Source organism: Hippocampus comes, unplaced genomic scaffold, assembly GCF_001891065.2.
Source record: "Hippocampus comes isolate QL1 unplaced genomic scaffold, H_comes_QL1_v1.1 scaffold22, whole genome shotgun sequence".
NCBI classification, from domain to species: Eukaryota; Metazoa; Chordata; class Actinopteri; order Syngnathiformes; family Syngnathidae; genus Hippocampus; species Hippocampus comes.
Window position 1 is genome coordinate 1,840,100 of NW_017806175.1, and position 22,011 is coordinate 1,862,110.

The following is a 22,011-nucleotide window of genomic DNA, read 5'->3' on the forward strand; positions in this document are numbered from 1 at the left end:
TGAGAGCATCTTTTGTGCAAATCTGAAAAGTTAGATGACTGGCAATTTGTCTAAGCACACATCCAGACCACCAGGATATTTATTAAATGTATACAGAAAGGTTTTAACCTGGTCATGTGTTCCATCTTCTGTGTGCCGTCTAGCAGACGGGCACAGAAATGGAGCGCTTCACTGTATGTACCGGTAGAAGAATGAATAAAACACTTATTCGGGCTGTGCGAACGGATGAAATTTTTACAAGCACACTCTGAAAAACCGGGAGCGTTTGTGAGCATAATGGTCACACTTTCGAGCACTGACTTGCGCTAGCTGCTGACTTGCACTAGGTGCTGACTGGCTAGCTGCTGCGTGGCTAGCTGCTGCGTGCGTGTCATTTGCGATCAGAATTTAACACACCATACAGTATGTGTGACCCCGCAATTGTCAATAAAGTTGAAGGAATGATTGAGGAGTGTTTGTCATGTGTTGCCAACATCTAGATCAGTGGTTCTCAACCTGGGTTCGATCGAACCCCAGGGGTTCGGTGAATCAGTTTGAGGAGTTCGACAGAGCCTCTGCCATGGAGGTTAAGACACACCTGACTCAAAATGTCAATTAGTTATGACATGACCGCTTGGCCATCACTGGCTGGTTCATTTTGTGCACAATTAAAAAACATACTTTATACTTGTACTAATTTTGTTTACGTTTCTGTGTTTTTAATAAATGCATTTTTTTTCTGCCTTGAATTTGTAAAAAAAAAAAAAAAAGAAAAAAAGAAAAATCAGTTTTTTTTTTCACTAATGAAGGGTTCGGTGAATGTGTATATGAACTGGTTGGGTTTGGTACCTCTAACAAGGTTAAGAACCGCTGATCTAGATGGTGGTGACAGTTCGGACTCTCGCCAGTGACTTTGGAGGTTCCACTGTTTACGTTTGTGTGGGTACAGGCGATGTTTGGGAGATTGTTTCTCCTGGGTGTAAATATAAAAAATGCTATTAAAATGGAGGGACAAATGGAGGTGGGGCTGGAGGTTGGATGTGGACCAACAAGACAGACCTTTCATTCACGTTGCACATATGCTCGGCTTACACCGAGGCCAGCCAGCCATGGGGCTCCTCTTGTTTGTCCGATGGAATTTGAAGAGAATACAGGACCCTTTCCAAAAGTGACAAATGCTTTCAAGCCTTCTAATAATCTATAAACCCCAAGAAGCACAAATGTAGCCGTGTGCGTGTCAATGTGCAGTTCGGTTGTTTGCAAGCATGTGCCGATCTGATTAATGTCCTTCAATCTTTTTTCCATTCGGTGCGAAGCGCCCAACCCAGATATGTTGGAATTAGGCCTCATCGCTCACTACCGTCCTACTTGAATCAAAGTGCCGATTCTTGAAACAGACAGCTGCTGTCATGTGCCTTGATTCCAATGGCTATGTGTCCCCGTGGCTGTCCTAGTACTTAGTTGACCAGCTGAGGTTGTCGGGGAACGAGGGGCAAACTGCTGTCAGAGAGCGGCGCTTCAACTCATACATAGTAGCTCATACCAAACGCAGGCTGAAGGTAAGTTTTCCTGTTTTCTTCTTTCTCTAGAGTACTCCTGAGAATGCTCCTTGAGTAAATAATTCTCAGTAAATCAGTCACTGATGACTGGCTTTAAATGCTATTTTTCAATGAAAAAGTGTCAGTAAAATGTTCTGTAAATTGTGGGTAACAAGGAGATCATGAACAAATTCAGGGTGGCTGAAGCTAGCAGTAAGTTCACGATTTTTAATATTTACACTTGAGCTGAAAGGAACAAAATTACTGTGCATTTATTTATTTATTATATAAACGTATAAGAACTTGCTATATTTTCCCAAATGAAAATACATTCCCAGCATTGCCTCGTTCTTTCACGCTCTGAGTCCAGTTGGCTGATAATGCCACATACGCTTGCCACGTTCCTCCACATTTAACATCCTAAAACCAAGTCAAGCTGGAGGTAACATTCCCTGAATGCCTTCTTGGGCTAAAAGTTTTGGAGATTAAAGCAGCTAAATATATATGTATCCTGCAATGAGTTATTGTCTGCCCATCTATTTGTGGTGTGGGCTAGTTATCTGGGTGGGCCCGGGGCAGAAATAATACCAACTGTTGAGTACTAAGTCCAGATCGGGTTTACTCATCTTGGTCATATTGTAACAAATGCACATTTAATAAACTAAAGAGTGAGAAAATAACCACTGTTGAAATCGCACTAATTGCAATTTTGGAAAGCAGTCCGTGCATTTCATTCCTGGGTGGTCAGTAGACTGTGGCTAAAATAAGTCAATAAGTTGACATCTTTGACAAAACAACTGAGTTTTACACCACAAAGTTTGCTGTGTTCAGCCTGAGCAAGAATAGAGACTTACCTCCCAGGTACATTAAAAAGAAATCCCCATCTACATATCCGTCACCACATCATGAGGCAGTCAGGTGTTACATGTGATAGTAAGTACACATCTTTTACATCTCCATGACAATTAAAAATGAAAAAAAAAACTGATCAAAGAGGCATGACAGAATGGTCTTTTTTTTAATCACTATTATCTGAACAGTAAAATCTTGGGTTCACAGTTTAATTTGTTGTTCTAGTTCTTCCTTTCATAACTTTGCTGCTGTGAATTGGGAATTTCTCCATTGCGAGACTAATAAAGGTTTTTCTTATCTTATCTTATCTTAATTTTTAGATTCGACTGACGTTTAAGGATTCAATATCAAAGGGGGGGGGGGCTTAACCATGAAAACACATGCACACAAACACAAAGGCAGCCCTGCGGGTCAAAGTTCAAATGGGTCTGAACTACCCGCCTCAACCCCTTGGACTGAGAACATCACAAGTCCCTCTGTGTGCTGCTCTCCATTTATTTTACCCATCATCCCTCATCAGACCTGCGTGACCCCGTCACCCCGGAGCTAGGGTTACCTTGTCAGTTGACTGTCTCTTCACGTGCACTGAGCTTGAAGCTGTGTCAACACTTGAGCTGCGGAAAGGCAAAAGAAAGAAGAGTCACTTGTATGTGATTGTAACAAAAACATAGAATGCAGTCGGAGGACCGAAATTCGTTTCGACTTCCTATTTTTGTTCCAATTCCCGCCTGCTTGATAGAAATCTCAGCGGGAGTCTGGACAGATAAATACCATTTTATGGACTAAAATGTTGAGTTGTATCTGTTGAGGCCGTTTTACTGGGTAAAAACGTAGACTGCCGTGTTAGCTTCTATGCTAGTTGCAGACTTAGTAGGTTGTTATATGCTAGTCGCTCAAAAGGTGGAGTGTCATGTGTATTGTTATATTTCACATGAAATTGCTAGTTGAATTTCATTTTACAATTGCTGATAGTTATTTGTTAGTTAATACTTTAAAAAAAAAAGAATTGACAGAAAGTTGATTAGGCTAAGAGCGTATTTGAGGACAGTTTTATTGTTTCTAACTTAGTGATAATGTTGAAATGAGTGTGTTCTATACTTTGGGCATTCCACTCTTCTGATATAAAACTAAATCCATGAGAGGTTTGAGCTGATTTACATGCGATAGTTGTCGTTTACGCAAAGGAGAGGAACCACATTACAGTGCAAACAAACTTGCTTGGATACCTGTTGAGGGCTGCCTATCAAAACACTGCAGAGCCACCCGCCCCCTCCCTTGTGTGTGCTGTCAGCTATCATTCAGGGTCCTGCAAGTGGAATCCTTGAGAGGAGATGCTATCACCCTTGGCCCGTATGCATTCACACCGTGGTTGCCCTTATCTGTGCCGAGATAACGCATCTCCTTGACAGGCGAGAGACCCGAACCAGACTGACACACACTCACTTTCTGAACCTGCTATCTCATTTCTGCTCTCAGCTGTTTTCTACGCCTTTTCATTTCGGGGAGAGAGATTCTTCGAAAGAAACAAAACGGGCCAATTTGTTACTCTTCCTGTTTAAAATTCAATAAGTGTATCCCGTTGCAGCTGAGGCAGCAAAGGGCACGCGCCGATACGTGATTGCGATCTCTGATGTCAGCCCGCGGCAGAAACGTGACACGCCTCTGAGTTGACGGCTTTGGACGAGCATGAAATGGGGCAAAGCGTCGGAAGCGTGACGGATCAACAATTTCCTGCGACAATTTCCATTTTTATCACATTGTAAACATTACATTTCCTGGTAAACAATATTTTTGAAGGTTCTAGCGGCTGTGTACACACGCGGCAAGAGCGGACTCGTAAGCGATGTACAATTGAGCAGAAATCTCGTGATCATAAGACACGTAAAGCGGATAGTTTTTGCAAAAGATGCAATAAAATACAGTGATGTAGTCACTTCGAAATACTGTGAGCACCCACGTATGTGTTCTGCAGACACTTTCTATTTCGTTTTAAACTGCACTTTCCCTTGGCAGGCCTTGTAATGTACAAACAATTTTGTTTACTATCATTCCATGAGTGTATCCAAACAAATGTTTCACCCTCCTCCATCTGCAGTGGAGTAAATAAACACGCCAGCCGCTATGTGTACAAATAGGGTCTAAACACATCGAGGGGCAAGCGAGAGTGTGCGTAATGTCAGCACAGTTGCACGTTGTGACAGTCCCGAGCCGGCGGTGTTTTTCAGGCCCTGTCCACCAAACCGCAGCACACTGGGCCTAATAACTAAAAACAAGCATCCCGGTGTGGAACTGGTCCCACAGTGTGAGGACCGTAATGAAAAACATGTGGAGGTGCCTAGAAACCCAGAGGAAACCCAATCCTTCACCCCTCCCCGCAACCCCCATTTCTACACCCCACCCACCCATTCCTCCACCCATCCCCCATTCCCTCTCGCTTCACTCGACATTCTCAGCTTGCTCGCTTCGCCTTAGGTTTTGAAACTTCTCTCGTAGAAGAAGCCATTGAAGGAGCTCATACGTCTCAAGAAGTGATACACTTCATTCCTAAAAGTATTTTATTTTGCTTTTAGCGTTGCTGTTTTCCCAGTCTTGCAATGCAATATGCTCATGAGGAAACATGGCAAAAGAAAGAGGTCTTTCTACTCACATCAAGTCTGACAGGCAGTGCAGGCCTTCCTTTCATGTGTTGAAGTCATCCCTGCCGTCCACCTGGATCAATTAGCTTTGTGCTTCACTGATCATCAGTCTCGCATTCATTAGTAGATTGCCAGGTTGCGGATGTTCTGCTCTACAACTTAATTTCGCAGCTCTATTGTGACCTGAGTTTTTTTTTTTTTTTTAATATCCCAGGTCAAGATGACTCTAGCGTGCATTTGTGCAACATCAGAATCACTCAGTTATCATGGAAATGTAGCTGAATAATAAAACTGAGATCTCAGTCCAAACATTTACACACATATCATTACAAGGACAAATTTCTTAAATGCTTTGTCTTCATTTTATATATTTTTCTTTTCAATGGACAGACGTGACTTGGGCATCTTCCCACTCCTGTGCTCACTAAAGTGTCTGTGATAAGTGGTGAGACGATAAATAATTGTTTATCTGGATTTATTGTTTTGATTAAAGGAGTCAAGTTGATCATATACTGTATATATTGCATTAAAAATATGTGATAGCACACTGCCAGTTTGTAAAATGAATCATGCTGAATCAACATTACTTATTATTGAAGGCAAAAATGTCATGCTAACATTAGCCAAAAAGTGGCATCGCTAACATCTACGTAATACAATGAATATAATATTCAATGGGAAATCTCAACTTTTGGAGGGTGTGGGGTGGGGGGTAAAACTGAAGTCTCAACAGCTCCTCGTGGTGACATCTTTCTCTTTTAAAAAAGTAACCCATGGTCTGTCCTTTTAGGAAATGCAGTCAACTGGTAGGGAGGACGAACAGTATAGCAGGTGAGTGGCGTTGCTGTTGAAAATGCTCCGCTGTACATTGATGTGGGAGCCCAAAAAACCCAAACCGCCTCATCTAAACTGTCAAAGGGAAAAAGCAGCATTTCCATCAGTTGTTTGGTTAACTACGCTTTGATTATGTAACATAGTTACAGTGGAAATGCCATGAAAAGTGCACCAATCCTAACCGAAGCGAAACAGTTATTCATGGAAAATGATAACAATAAACAGTAGATGTTTTTTTTTATTTTTATTTTTTTAACTACGTAGTTCTGGGCTCTAAATGGTGAACATCCATCGGGTGTTCAGTGACCGAATAAAATAATGCTCAACCACACTGACATAGAAAAATTGGTTTAGAGAGTTAAGTAGAGGATGTGCATCCATCACGATAGTAACGTTGCCAACTATTACTGCATTTTCAGTCACACAAAAAAAAAACACATACCCATTTTCACTTGGTTGTTCTGATGTCAACATACTCTCAGTCTATGTTATTTAGGTGGATTTAAAACGTCAGCTTTGAGCCCATCAACAGAGTTAGCCCCTGAAATTAGCTGAACAAACAGAGTAAAGCCAAGCTCTCCTGGGAATAAACTTGGCACACTGGGTCCAGTGTGACAGGGCTCCTTGTAGCTCCGAACAATCCAAATGTTCCACTTGGGTTGAGCTGTCTTCGTTTTCCCCCCCTCCACTCTATATATCAGCCCCACATCAACATGGGCCCGTCAAGACCTTTCACAAGGCTGACAGGCCACCTGAATCACACAATTGTGCGGCCGGAGGGGCCAGCGTGTGTACAGAAGACGCAGTGATCCAGCAACTGTCTGGGTTCACTTCTCCTCTCTCTCATAAAGTCAGCGGGTCCAAATGTTCCAGCTGGACCAAAACAACACATTAACTTTTAATCCAATTCAAGTTAAAAAAAAATAAAAACAATTATACAACTGTTCGGTTTTTCATAAGCCCAACATTTAATAAGGTAATGGTGGGGCGCATTAAAATTCTTGCTTCGCATGGCTCAAATAGCCCACAGCACGTCCCAGGTGAGGGCTGAAGGCTTGAGTGGCCGTGTCTTTGCAGATGGGCCGGCCTCACAGCAGCTGTGCAAATGAAAGACAAAGTGTCGTTGAAGGAATGAGCGAAAGAGTGAGAGAAGTGGAAAGTTGGCCACAAACGGTAAAAAGTAACATACAAGTCGCTCGTTGGAAAAGTCGTGGAAAAAGTCACGGGCGCTCAGAGATCTACAGTGAGAAAATCCTCTACTTGGGCCTTTTACTGTCTCTTAATCCATAATAACAGATCGATAAAGCAACCATATATCCTGATAATCCAACTAACCAATCAAAACAATTTTGATAAAAAGGGGTAAAAAAAAAATCACTGAACACACAAAAGTTGTCCTTTAGTCTCAAACTTATCACGCCAGCCATTAAGCGAGTCATATTTCCAACACCATAAAATGTCGTTTTATGGAAGCCAAGTTAGATATAATGTGTTAGTTTGCACCCACAACTGTGTGACCAAAGCACCTTCAGGAGTGAGAAAACAACAGGTGATAGCCTCCCGGTCTGATGCTGAAAACACACTAACATTTGTCTTCAGGAGGAGGGAGGGGGTGTCAAAGAGGACAGATGGCCAAAATGCTTCATATGTAAAGTCTAAAGCATCGCATAGACAAACTAAAATGACTGCTTGAGCTTTTAGAGGCCCACTGACACAAGAAGATTGTGATTTTGTTTCACTGTTATAACATGCAGAATTTGTATTAGGGCCACACTGACAGGAAAAACGTGACGCGAAAAATGCCTAATGTTACAAGAAGAAAGTCCTACAATTGTGAGCAAGAAGTATTGTTAGCGGACTCTTAGGTGAAACAAAATTGTAAAAGGTACGATAATAAAGTGAAGTGAAGACGTTACAAAAAAGACATTAAAAATATGATGTTGCGATAACAGAATAGTAATTATGAGAGAAATGTTGCATCCAGTAAGTTACGAAAAGAAAGCATTGTACTCTGAAAATATTTACATTACAGGTTCATTTTTAATTTGACAAAAAAAAAAGCAGTGTTGCGAGAAAAACTGTGTTGTAAAATAATGCAAAAAGTCACAAAGTTACAAAAATAAAATCTAAATTTGCAAAAAAAAACATTTTTTTTAGATTTAAAAAAAAGCTGAAAAATTAAACAAAACTTTTGAAAATTTATGAAAGCAAAGTAAAACAAGAAAAAAGGCTAAACTTTACCAGAATATCATTTTACATTTCATTTGATGAGAATCGTCAAAATAGCGGACGAAAAAGTTGAAATGTTATATAATTAAAAATGTATGAAAGCAAAGTAAAACACGAAAAAAGGCTAAACTTTACCAGGATATCATTTTACATTTCATTTGATGAGAATCGTCATAATAGCGGACGAAAAAGTTGAAATGTTATATAATTAATCTGTTACAAGAACTTGTCATAATGTTTTTTTTTTTAAATGTGACAAGAATTAAGTTGTATTAATACATGACAAATTTACAGAAATAAAGTGTTAATACGAAAGTCTTGGTGGGCCGCGTCCCCACCCACGGGCTTCAAAGTGACTCATTTCTCTGAAGCATGGCAGAAACAAAGGAGAAAGTAATGACCTGTGACTGCACATGGAAAGAGGAATAACACCGCTGGCCTCACAATCCATTTATTTTAGACTAAAGAAAAAAAAACAGCTTTGTTGCATGTTGTCATCTACGTCTGCCGAAAAAAAAAAACGACATTTCAGCCAACAATAACTCCACTTCATGTTTCAGGAGTTGTAGGAATGGGTTCCAGCTCCCCGCAAACCCGAACAGGATATAAATTGTCTCGAAAATGGACAAATGGATGGATTGGCAGGAGTTAAAAGTGATGTTGTTGGGCAGAATTTCACAATTACTCAATACTTTGGGAATTTTTCACTGAATACTTTGTCTTCACTTATGTTTGATGTTAATACTTAGCATCAAACAACTCATTCAGGATGCTGCAACTAAGGTTCTGACCTGAACAAATGGATAAGAACATATTACTCCAGTGCTAAATTGGCTCCCAGTCAGCTGCAGAATAGATCTGAAATTTGCACTTACTGGTCTATTAATGTCTGAATGGGTTGGGTCCGGAACACAGAAAATAAACGTGAATTGAATATAAACCGAGTTGGGCACGATGGTCTTCCGTCTCGGGTCAGTTAGCTTCAAAGTAATCATGGTGAAGCAGCATTAAGCTATTATGCTGCAAGCACGTGGCAGAAGATGCCAAGAGAAGTGAAGTCAGCACCAAGTGTAAATGGTTTTAATTCCATTTTTTCCCCAATACTATTGATCAAGGTCTTTTAAGCATTCAACAAATTTTCACCGTCAATACTTTGAGAAATGTTCTTTGCTTTTAAATTGTTTATTTGTAAATGTGTTTAATTGTCAATGTACATTATTTTCATAACTCTTTTAATAAGCTACTTTTGGTCTCTTTGCAACCTGGCTAGAGCCGGATGGATTTGTGAATTGCTCAAAGGAGTTCTCCACAGTATCAGATATCCGGGGTTGTGTGAACTCACAAATACTGTGAGAAGTCAGTTTGCAAGCAAGGTTATTGCCTTTGAATGTCTTCTGCTGTTTGTAAATGATTTTTAGGTGTTCTGCTTTTGGTTGTGCGGAGCACATTGAGTTGCTGAGTGTATAAATGTGTGATAAAGTAATTTTTTGGGAGGACTACTTCATACTTTGACTTGAGTCCTACAATTTCGTAAGGAACTGTATTCTTACTTTGAGTTTTTGGCTACCTTCTCTGCCCACCTCTGCAAACAGATTCTCGTACCAACTCCGATCATGAAGCACACACCATGAAGCAATTTTGCAATGTCCTCAGCCACCAAGTAAATTGCAATTGCCACTGCATGTAAATATGAAGTGGTCAGTGGAAAAAAAAAAAAACAAAAGCCGTTGAAGGAATGAGCGAAAGAGTGAGAGAAGTGGAAAGTTGGCCACAAACGGTAAAAAGTAACATACAAGTCGCTCGTTGGAAAAGTCGTGGAAAAAGTCACGGGCGCTCAGAGATCTACAGTGAGAAAATCCTCTACTTGGGCCTTTTACTGTCTCTTAATCCATAATAACAGATCGATAAAGCAACCATATATCCTGATAATCCAACTAACCAATCAAAACAATTTTGATAAAAAGGGGTAAAAAAAAAAATCACTGAACACACAAAAGTTGTCCTTCAGTCTCAAACTTATCACGCCAGCCATTAAGCGAGTCATATTTCCAACACCATAAAATGTCGTTTTATGGAAGCCAAGTTAGATATAATGTGTTAGTTTGCACCCACAACTGTGTGACCAAAGCACCTTCAGGAGTGAGAAAACAACAGGTGATAGCCTCCCGGTCTGATGCTGAAAACACACTAACATTTGTCTTCAGGAGGAGGGAGGGGGTGTCAAAGAGGACAGATGGCAAAAATGCTTCATATGTAAAGTCTAAAGCATCGCATAGACAAACTAAAATGACTGTTTGAGCTTTTAGAGGCCCACTGACACAAGAAGATTGTGATTTTGTTTCACTGTTATAACATGCAGAATTTGTATTAGGGCCACACTGACAGGAAAAACGTGACGCGAAAAATGCCTAATGTTACAAGAAGAAAGTCCTACAATTGTGAGCAAGAAGTATTGTTAGCGGACTCTTAGGTGAAACAAAATTGTAAAAGGTACGATAATAAAGTGAAGTGAAGACGTTACAAAAAAGACATTAAAAATATGATGTTGCGATAACAGAATAGTAATTATGAGAGAAATGTTGCATCCAGTAAGTTACGAAAAGAAAGCATTGTACTCTGAAAATATTTACATTACAGGTTCATTTTTTAATTTGACAAAAAAAAAGCAGTGTTGCGAGAAAAACTGTGTTGTAAAATAATGCAAAAAGTCACAAAGTTACAAAAATAAAATCTAAATTTGCAAAAAAAAATGTTTTTAGATAAAAAAAAAAAGCAGAAAAATTAAACACAATTTTTGAAAATGTATGAAAGCAAAGTAAAACACGAAAAAAGGCTAAACTTTACCAGGATATCATTTTACATTTCATTTGATGAGAATCGTCATAATAGCGGACGAAAAAGTTGAAATGTTATATAATTAGTCTGTTACAAGAACTTGTCATAATGTTTTTTTTTTAATGTGACAAGAATTAAGTTGTATTAATACATGACAAATTTACAGAAATAAAGTGTTAATACGAAAGTCTTGGTGGGCCGCGTCCCCACCCACGGGCTTCAAAGTGACTCATTTCTCTGAAGCATGGCAGAAACAAAGGAGAAAGTAATGACCTGTGACTGCACATGGAAAGAGGAATAACACCGCTGGCCTCACAATCCATTTATTTTAGACTAAAGAAAAAAAAACAGCTTTGTTGCATGTTGTCATCTACGTCTGCCGAAAAAAAAAAACGACATTTCAGCCAACAATAACTCCACTTCATGTTTCAGGAGTTGTAGGAATGGGTTCCAGCTCCCCGCAAACCCGAACAGGATATAAATTGTCTCGAAAATGGACAAATGGATGGATTGGCAGAAGTTAAAAGTGATGTTGTTGGGCAGAATTTCACAATTACTCAATACTTTGGGAATTTTTCACTGAATACTTTGTCTTCACTTATGTTTGATGTTAATACTTAGCATCAAACAACTCATTCAGGATGCTGCAACTAAGGTTCTGACCTGAACAAATCGATAAGAACATATTACTCCAGTGCTAAATTGGCTCCCAGTCAGCTGCAGAATAGATCTGAAATTTGCACTTACTGGTCTATTAATGTCTGAATGGGTTGGGTCCGGAACACAGAAAATAAACGTGAATTGAATATAAACCGAGTTGGGCACGATGGTCTTCCGTCTCGGGTCAGTTAGCTTCAAAGTAATCATGGTGAAGCAGCATTAAGCTATTATGCTGCAAGCACGTGGCAGAAGATGCCAAGAGAAGTGAAGTCAGCACCAAGTGTAAATGGTTTTAATTCCATTTTTTCCCCAATACTATTGATCAAGGTCTTTTAAGCATTCAACAAATTTTCACCGTCAATACTTTGAGAAATGTTCTTTGCTTTTAAATTGTTTATTTGTAAATGTGTTTAATTGTCAATGTACATTATTTTCATAACTCTTTTAATAAGCTACTTTTGGTCTCTTTGCAACCTGGCTAGAGCCGGATGGATTTGTGAATTGCTCAAAGGAGTTCTCCACAGTATCAGATATCCGGGGTTGTGTGAACTCACAAATACTGTGAGAAGTCAGTTTGCAAGCAAGGTTATTGCCTTTGAATGTCTTCTGCTGTTTGTAAATGATTTTTAGGTGTTCTGCTTTTGGTTGTGCGGAGCACATTGAGTTGCTGAGTGTATAAATGTGTGATAAAGTAATTTTTTGGGAGGACTACTTCATACTTTGACTTGAGTCCTACAATTTCGTAAGGAACTGTATTCTTACTTTGAGTTTTTGGCTACCTTCTCTGCCCACCTCTGCAAACAGATTCTCGTACCAACTCCGATCATGAAGCACACACCATGAAGCAATTTTGCAATGTCCTCAGCCACCAAGTAAATTGCAATTGCCACTGCATGTAAATATGAAGTGGTCAGTGGAAAAAAAAAAAAAAAAAAAGGACTCCATTGGCCAGCCATCAGCTCGGGGCCCCAGTCTCCACTCGAAACCCCTCCCCATAGAACCGCCCTGAAGACAGGGGCCCCTTTTGAATGACAGCGCTTGGGGAGGGAGACGAATTTTGCTCTGATTTCCCCCTCAGCCGCAACGTCGATGAGAAGCAGTCGAGCAACTCCATTCTAACTGAATGGATTGGCATGGGGAGAAGCGGACCTCAGATCACGGCTAAGCTGCAGCTTTGGGACTGTGTAACGCTGACGATGGTTGTCATTTCGCTGCTCTATCCACCAGGTAAGTGGATGCGTGCGAGCCGTCCGGCCAAATCCGTGCTGCTCCGCTCCGAGCCCGGCGTGCCTCAATCGGACCGGGAGGTGGAACAAAAAGTTTGGAATGTCTCCTTGCGTTGTTGTGCTCACCTGAAACTTGCTCGCGTTTCCCTGGTGTGCAACTATTTTATGATCTTGGCGTTACAAAGTCGTGTTGGAAAAAGTTGTTGAGCCCACCGCGGGGACAAAGTACCCCTGCCCCTCACTTTGCTAGCCCAGCAGCGTGAGTTAACGCAACTTTGACTCCCCTTTTAGACAACACTTGGTCGGAAATTCTCGAAAATAAAGAACACCATATTTTAACCACCTACCGTGCTCTAGTTCAGATCAACTTCGCTGTTTAGCTTGAAACGAAATTTAGTTACGTTTTTTTTTTTTTTTTGGAGTGGTGGGGAGGGGGGGGTTAGCTGCTAGCTAGGGTCGCTCACGAGCGTCCAAGCAAGCAGTAGAAAAAAAAACACCCAATGTTGACTTTATTTTAGGACAGCGAACGAGACTGAATGTTTTCGTCACAATTTACGAATGTATCGCGTGTACTTCACCTTGTCGTGGAAGCAAGTTGCACCGACGGTATTTTGGTGCTCGAGTTCTTAACTTTATTAGCTACCATGAATAGAGGAGGTGGAGGGGGTGTCCACTGTGGAGCTATTTGGCATGACACGAGAAACCAAACCGCTACCTAACCACAAAGCCGCCTCTCGGTGGGAGAAAGATGTATGTTTCTTTGTTGCTGTTTTTTTTCCTCAGTCATAGCTTTTTGAGAACGTGAAAGGTTCATATTAAGTACTTGGTATTGGGGAAATACTCCTCTTGGGACACACGCACACACACACACACACACACACACACACACACACACAAATGTATTTTTTTATTCCACAGGTTGAAATTGGTCAAAGTAGCAGTTGTTTTTCGTTTTTTCTTGCTCAAACAACTATTAAGAGTTAAACGTTGTATGGAAATATACATTAAAAGAGATTTGGAGTCTGTGGGAAAGCTGTGTGAATCATCTAAGAATCTCAAGTTCTTTGAGAATTTCGAAATGGTTACTTTTGATTGTATCCCTTTATTTGGGTCACTTGTGGTGTAATAGTCGTAGTAGTACACTCACTCTCCTGACTTTAAAACAGGTTTCAGCAATAGAAAATGGATGGATATATTTCTTTATATTTTGACATATGCATATTGATCTGCGGAGTTTTTTCTGAGTGGAGGTATGTGGATGGAGCTCAACTTCTCATAGCTGACATCATTGCTGCCTTCCTTACAGAGGCTGAGATTGAATAAACAGTCTGCTGGTTGCAGCCAAGAGGAGCACGTCATTTTGCTTCCATTGCTTCAAAATGTGACTAATAAGCAATCACTTTTGACGGATTATTTTTTAATGACCGATTTAATCAGTGACCATGCCCATCTCTTTGTGGTTATTCCAAACCACATTGTGACCACAAAAATTACAACATTGGGTGCTAAACATCTGCTTTTAAAGCAACTCATCCCCATCTTATAACTGTCAAATAAATGCGAGCAGGCCCTTCCTGGTCATCACACTGGTCCCAAATGAAGATCGTGTGGTCATTTTGGGAGATGAACCATAGCTGATGGTTTCTCATGGCGATGATTGTCAGTGGGTGTCAATCGGGGCAGACTCTGCTGACCCCGATACGAGGCAGCCGAGGCCCGTTGGAATTCCGAGGAGGGATGTTGAATGCCTCCAGCTTGACCTCCTTCACCGCATCTCTGTTTTATCAGGGCGAGTGCTGAAGTGCCGCAGCGGTGACGTGCATTAATCATCTGTCACCCCCCCACCCCACCCCACCCAGTCACACAGAGTCACACCTCTGTGAAAGGGAAGAGCTGGTTGTGTGAAAAATTCCCATGGACAGGGTTGATAGTGTCTTGTCCAAGATGTGAGCTTTGACGGAAACTGGTGACATGGAATGTCATCCTCGACTCTCTCTAAAAGGGTTTCCCGAAGTGTTTTTTTTAAGCATTACCAAACCATTAATTAGTACTGTAAACAGCACGTTAACAATGAACACAATGGATATGAAACAAGAAATCAAAAGGACCTTTGACAAGAAATGATGTGCTTCGGTGATGATAAAAATAGACTGTAGCATTTCACTTGCGCAATCCCAGTCGTTTGCATATTTTTCATTTTCACTTTTTTTTAATAAGTTGGAGTGGATGGGCATAGGCCAAGGAAAAATCAACTGTGTAATCATTGTGCAAGTGTTAATTTCTTAGTGAGTAATGCATGGATTCGGCAAGGGTATGATAATCGATTAATTAATCATTAAGAATTGGTGAATTTGTTTAGAATTGATTTTTGATTAATCATGTCTTGACAACGGCAAAACGGTGTGCACTACTAGTGCTATTGATTCACTTTTGCCATAGTTTGCTGTCTAAAGATGTACAGGTATATGACGTCAGCTATTAAAATATTGAGCAACTGAACTCTTGGCAGCATTTATGATTCGTACCAAAAAAATGAATAGATCGTTAATTTTCTTTAAAGTACTTTTTTCCCCTAATCATCCCTATTATCAATGTAATGTGTATGGAGCTACTTCTCTAAAAATGAAAAGGGTGAAAAGAAATTATTCTCGCTTTTGTAGGTAGTTGCAGGCGGGCGTTTCTCAAGTTTGTTCAGCCTGCGCAGAGGTCAGCGCACGAATGAGTAACATTCTAGTTATTGAGATTTGAGTCGGAAAGTAAACCCTCCAAAGAAGGCTTTTTGCACATTTTTTTTGTCCTCACTCCCATCAGATAGAAAGATCATTTTTCTGAAAGACTCCAGTTTTAATACTGCAAGTTCCCAAACAGCATGGCCCTGATATTTCTCGTGTTATCTGCCCTGGTGTGCCATATAGTGTAGTTATATGGACCTCAACTATCTCAGTAGTAGCAGCCAAACCATCTTAAACACCCTCAGGCTAACCAACACAGGTTGTTTTCGTTCTAACGGTGGAATCTGCTTGCTATTTCTGGGAGGGCTTTTGAAGAGGGAAAATTTGGAAACTCGTACGCTCAGGTTTTAATGACTTGATGGTGATCATGGAGACTTGTCACTCCAGGTGCGCTAAACTGATCAGGTGGGCATAACAATCCACGAATTCTGTGAAACGACAGAATTCATGGACTCAAAGTTCGTGATCATTTTCATTGTAGTGTTTTAAAGTAAGTTAGAGTTGGAGGTGCATGAGCCAAGGAAGAAATATTGCATAGATTAGGCAGGGGCATGACAATCGTTTAATTAATCGTTAAGAATTGGATTGGGCAGCACAGTATCGACTGGTTAGCACGTCTGCCTCACAGTGCAGAGGTGCAGGGTTGGATTACGGGCCTTCCTGTGTGGAGTGGAATGGGAATTTGACATCTAATAGTGCTAAAATTTGCAACCCCCCCCCGTGGCTGTGTGGGTTTTCTCCGGGTACTCTGGTTTCCTCCCACATTCCAAAAACATGCATGGCAGGTTAATGAAACGCTCTAAATTCTAGATGTGAGTGTGAGTGCAAATGGTTGTTTGTCTATGTGAGCCCTGCGATTGGCTGGCAGCCCGTTCAGGGTGTACCCCGCCTACTGCCCGAAGACAGCTGGGATAGGCTTCAGCACGCAAGGATAAGCGGATTAGAAAATGGATGAATGGATGGATGTTTTGATAATTGATTAATCGTTTTAGAGACCTTGTTTAGATTACAATTCTCCAAGTCCTCTGAATTTCTCTAAATCTCCATGAAAGCAGACTTATTATCAAAACAAGATATTTGCTAACATCTGCTTTTAAATTGGAAAACAATTTTCAACATTTTTGCTAATTTTCTCAAGGGTGTTATGGACCCAAACCAGTAACTGAATCATAATCTATGTTTGTGTGTAGCCTGTTCTGTCAATTTGAAATAGTATCATCCTTTTGAATACAGGGATGGAAATGCAAGTTTTTTTAAAAATCTGATTAATCAATTAATCCAAAAATAATTACAGATGATTCAACAAATTGAATAAAAGTCGTGCATATGGAGGAGTTGGTACTTGGCCCAATTAGGATTGTTCGGCCTTGGCAGAGGAGAAGATTACAGATATCCGAGTTATCTCTTTAATGCTCATGGTTTTGATTTTGTTTTCCAGCTTACTGTCAGCAGTGTCGCATCCAGCGCTGTAATGCCGAGTACGTGGCGTCTACTTCACCTTCAAACGGCCTGCAGGAGGACGCGCCACCCGACGTGGACTACTGCATCGCGCTACGGGCCTATGCCCTATGTACCCGACGGCAGGCCCGGAGCTGCCGAGGTGATCTGGTTTACCACTCTGCCGTCTTCCGCATCAAGGAGCTATTCTCTCAGCACAACTGCTCCAGCGACGGACCCACATCCTCCGCCAAGCTCCCCAGCACGTCCCGTCCGGTTGTGTCGGAGCTGTGCAACTACGAGAACCGAGTTCTTGCCGCCGGTTCGGGAGGCCAGCAGAAGAAGTATGCCCACTGTGGATTATTCGGAGACCCTCACCTACGGACTTTCCGGGACGAGTTTCAGACCTGCAAGGTGGAAGGGGCATGGCCTCTGATCGATAACCGCTACCTGTCCGTGCAGGTGACCAATGTGCCCGTCGTTCTCGGCTCCAGCGCCACTGCAACCAGCAAGGTAAGGACAGCCAGTGTGCTAAGATTACAACTAGGAATGGGCATAACAATCAGTCAAAATGATTGTTGCATCATCATTTTAAGGCAACTCGGGTAAAAAAAAAAAAAAAGAGTGCAGCACAGTGTTCCCTGCGGAACTGAGCCCTGCCACCAATAGCGAAAATCTACAATTAACTGACACCCCACCAAAAATATTTATAATTGCCTATAAAAGCTACAAAACGGCAGCAAAACACTACACACTTCAGCAAAGTTCCGTGGTAACAAAGATGCCACAAGGTGGCGGAAAAACACTATATGAAGCTCCTCAATTCAACACAGTTACTTGGAAGCAAGATGGCACCAAAGCAATACTTTGAGACAATGCTTGGGCCTGACCACAACAACAGCAACTAATAGAGAATATGTTTATTCACTCTCGTTTAGTTTGCAGTCTGAAGAAAAACAATGCGCTAAAGGCTACATCCACAAGACCTAGCATGGCCATTCCAAGCAGTTCAGTACGACACTGAAGAAGTCTACAGAAATTCAAAACACCACTTCTCATTCAAAAAAAATACAGATTGTAAAACAGTTAATCGAGGACATCTAGTCAACCTTTGAGCTGCTATCTTGATCCAAAATAATTCCTAGCATGCAGGCTGTGTTGTGGAACGTTAGCATGCTAGCTCAAGTCTCATCATAAGGCACCAAAACATGTGAAGTTAATCGTCATTCCACGGTGCCTCTCGAGTCTCCCCGGCATTCCTGCCGTCTCAGAGTGGCCTGAGATCTACGAGGGGGGAGAAAGAAAGAAAGAAAGAAAGAGAAATGGGGAGCGAGGAGGGAGAGTCCTTCACCGGCGTTGAATCACTGACATGCTTGAGCGCTCTACCTTTAACACATGGGTGGTCATATGGTAGTGATTAACGCTCACTCAAACATTCTCCGCTGCCGCAATCTGGAATGTTTTTGTCACCCCTCTGGTCAAGTAATTAGCCTGGCACTTTCTGTGTAAATATGGAACGATGTGGAAAAATAGAAGAATAATTGGAAAGGAGTGTCTTTTAAATGTCATAATTGCTGAGAGAAACAGTAGTAGATTGACACGCAAGAGTATCCCAAAACTTTTCAGCTGACCCAAACTTAACAAAATACACCCTGCATTGCCATAATATGGAGATATTCTGTACATAGTCATGCTAAAGGACACATGGATTAATTATAACAAAATCAATGGCGTGCCTGCTTGAAAACACTTGGCGACTTAAGAAAATGACCTGACCCATTTTGAGCCAGAGTTTTGGAAACCCTGACCTCAAAGAAACGCGTAATTAAACTGGGGTAAGGGATTTATTATAACAAAATCAATGGTGTGCCGGCTTGAAAACACTTGGCGACTTAAAAAAATGGCCTGACCCATTTTGAGCCAGAGTTTTGGAAACCCTGACCTCAAAGAAACGCGTAATTAAACTGGGGTAATTGCTATGAAGGTTAATTTTAATATCAACCTACACAAACATCTCGGGAAATTAGATTTTTATTCAATTCCTGTATACATATTCCAAGGATAAAGGTCCACATTTTTGTTATATGATATTAAAACGGAACCAAGCCCCGTAGATTAAAGTAGCGCTCGTTTGTGTGTTTTTCCAAAGCCTTATGCGAACCTGAAAGTGTGCGGAGGTGTATCTCTGCCAGTACCCGCATTGCCACCATCGCGCCTTCTGAGTTGGTTTCAACTTGCCAGACTTGAGACAGGAAATCATCCATCATTGTACAGTATCCCTTCCAAAAGTGTAAACGCAACAGAGGCGGGCGCTTTGTCAGGTACTTTCAAAGAAACGGCTGCTTCGGGATCTCCTGATTTGTTTATTTCGTTTTCAGAGCTCAGCTGGGATACAAATCACTGTCACTGCTCGTCCAAGTGCGGGCACTACAGTCTGGCGGGGGGAGATAGCGGCTCATATAACATGCTGGTCGTTGTTTTTTTTTAAACGTAGGGGCCAAATGAATGGTGGGCTGGCCGAAGATGATTTCAGCCAGGAAAAGAAGCCAATGAGATTTACATGTTTGGTTCTCTGATGCCACCGTGTGGTCATCATGGTCCTGCATTTGATTAATTTTAGGACCAAGGTGGTCAAACCTTGGTTTTCTTGTCAGGGTCCATCCTTCTAAGGCCATTTAAAATTCGTGACAAAAATGATGCAACAACCAATTAAATGTCGAATTTGAGTGTTTTGCGTGCTGAGGTTTTAGTCGGGCCACAGCACAGAGGTATGAAGATCCTTGTGAAACCGTTTCTGTTCTGCAAATAAATCAACTTTTTGGGTGCTTCAACGTGCTCTAAACTCACAACAGTTTTACAAACACATGCATTCTGATGAAAATGTACACGCGCGCGCGCGCACGCACGCACGCGCGCACGCACGCACTCTATCATGGCCATACAAAATCTTCAACCCTGCCACCATGTGTGTCTGATATCATGACGGGAAGGTACGCTCCAAAACCAAAAATCTCACCAGGATGAACAATCTAAAATGAAGGCAAAATAGACTTGTTCTTTGGTTGCCGAGAGGTTTCTTCCGACCAGAGTATCAATTTGCTTTCAACAAAAATTGCTGAAAAATCTAAATTATAATTTGTGATTGAGATTTCAATCCTGGTTGTGAGTCAAATTTCATTTAAAATAAGAAATGTCAATGTTATAGATGTGGGTCAAATAAGTATACTAGTTTTAAGACTGTGATGGGTTTGGAGGCTAGCTGCAGAAAGAACATTTTGCCAATTCAAATGTTCCTATTCTTTTGTCAGATTATTCAGCTCAAATTGATTGAAGCGTTCAAGTAAAAGTACAATTGGTAAGAGTTGGTGATAGTGCTGCAGCGATCAAATATTTTTAGAATTCAATGTTACACTGACTAATTGATTGCAATTTTTTGTGGCAGTCTTTGTGAAATAATCCTAAACTTTAAGTATTCTGAGTCTAATACAAAGTATTTCCTCCAGATGAGCCATGATGCTTCGAGGCAGAGATTTGACTTGGATTTTTTTTTTGTTTTTTTTTTGTGACTGATTCAATTGAGTTATTCAATTAATCATTCCAGTTCTAGTTATTAATATATCTTTTTTTTTTTTTTCTATGTTTTCAGATTACAGTCATCTTCAAGTCATACCGCGGCTGCACAGACCAGAAAGTATACCAGGCCACTACGGATGACCTGCCATTGGCCTTTCAGGACGGTACTCGCAGCGGCGGCGAGAGCGGCAGCCTGACCATCACGGAGCGCGGCGGCTCCGGAGCGGGGCGTCAGGTGAAGATCCAGGCGCGTTACATCGGCACATCTATAATCGTGCGCCGCGTGGGCAGCTACCTGACCTTCGCCATCCGAATGCCCGAGGACACGCTGGACTTTTCCGAGGACAATGGCGGCCTACAGCTCTGCCTGCATGGCTGCCCGCGCAATGAGCTCATCAAGGAACACACGTTGGGCCGCCAGAGCCAACAGCACCGGCAGCCCGGCGCCGCCACCGAGCTGGGCCCGCTGCGTCCCCCTCACCAGGTCTACACGGTGGAGAGAGCCACGGCCAAGTGTCGAGAGACTCTGCAGGTGGAGGACGTTTACTTCCAGTCCTGTGTGTTCGACTTGCTGACAACGGGAGACCCCGAGTTCTCCATGGCAGCATACGGCGCCTTGGAGGATTTAAAAGCGCTGCCGCCCAGCAAACTCAAGCAGAACTCCCCGAGGAGTCCGCGTCTTTACAACCGAGGGGTATCACAAACAGTGGCAGTCAACGGCCCAGCTTCTGTTCTCACACTCCTCCTACTCATTGTGCTGCTTTTGTAAAACAAAAAAAATATATAAACGTGTGTGTACTGTGTATGTAATATGTTAGATGAAAAAGACAGGTGGAAGAATCACCAGCTTGAGGAAAGAGTGACAAGACCATCGACTTGGAATCTGGGACTGTTGTTTTAGTTTACAATCTGCCAAATTGGATTCACGCATGACAATATCCTGTTTTGTCATTTGGCTTTTGTTTTTGTTATAAGCCGTTTGTTTTTGTACATATAAATATTTCACTCCATCTTTGTCATACTGCGCACACTCCGCCATGCAGTGTCTCCAGTCATAGCAACAGCACTTACAGTGACAGTATCAACAGCATGTTTTGTGTATTTAAATATGATTGCACAGTGCGGCATGCTAAATACACAAGCTCCAACAACTGTATGTAAAAACTACCTATCCACTGTACAGTCTATACACGTGAGGTACTTGGTCAATTCTGTGAACTGCTCCATCTTCAAGCTGTTTGGCTTCCAGTTCGAAAGGTTAAGGGGGTTGGGGGGGAAAAAAATCTATATAATAATATATAAAAGAGTGTATATATGTGTTTCATATTGTGTACATTGGCTGTATAGTTGTTTAACTGTAATATGTGTTACGTTTGTTGTGTTTGTAGGCTATTTTAGAAAATAAACTAATGTGTTGTTCCCTATGTAATTTTATATATTAAAGTGTTGGACACGACTTAATTGTTTCTCTGCTGTTTGT

At 41.4% G+C, this 22,011-nt stretch overlaps 1 protein-coding gene and 1 long non-coding RNA gene across 3 annotated transcripts in view; one reads left to right on the top strand and one right to left on the bottom strand.

Annotated features, from left to right (window-relative positions):
• LOC109532032 (uncharacterized) overlaps positions 1-22,011 on the bottom strand; it is a 47,165-nt gene that overhangs the window by 23,388 nt on the left and 1,766 nt on the right. The window contains exon 3 of the long non-coding RNA XR_002171298.1: positions 2,926-2,983. This is a non-coding gene — a long non-coding RNA (uncharacterized LOC109532032). The remainder of the gene's footprint in view (positions 1-2,925; positions 2,984-22,011) is intronic.
• Positions 1,443-21,985, top strand: rgmd (RGM domain family, member D). 2 transcript variants are annotated; one of them, XM_019896608.1, is made up of 5 exons: positions 1,443-1,538; positions 5,796-5,836; positions 12,642-12,790; positions 16,960-17,471; positions 20,605-21,985. In XM_019896608.1, exons 2-5 carry the CDS (start codon positions 5,799-5,801, stop codon positions 21,298-21,300), a joined length of 1,395 nt encoding a protein of 464 aa, XP_019752167.1. In that variant the 5' UTR covers positions 1,443-1,538; positions 5,796-5,798; the 3' UTR covers positions 21,301-21,985. The 2 variants fall into 2 exon arrangements, with proteins under 2 accessions (XP_019752167.1, XP_019752166.1); XM_019896607.1 differs by lacking the exons at positions 1,443-1,538; positions 5,796-5,836 and having other exon boundaries at positions 12,514-12,790.

Bases quoted from the DNA above. Each gene is read 5' to 3' on its own strand.
- rgmd (XM_019896607.1), top strand. From the start codon at position 12,592: ATGACAGCGCTTGGGGAGGGAGACGAATTTTGCTCTGATTTCCCCCTC. The intron at 12,791-16,959 runs GTAAGTGGATGC...TTTGTTTTCCAG, and splicing joins TTCGCTGCTCTATCCACCAG to CTTACTGTCAGCAGTGTCGC. The intron at 17,472-20,604 runs GTAAGGACAGCC...CTATGTTTTCAG, and splicing joins GCGCCACTGCAACCAGCAAG to ATTACAGTCATCTTCAAGTC.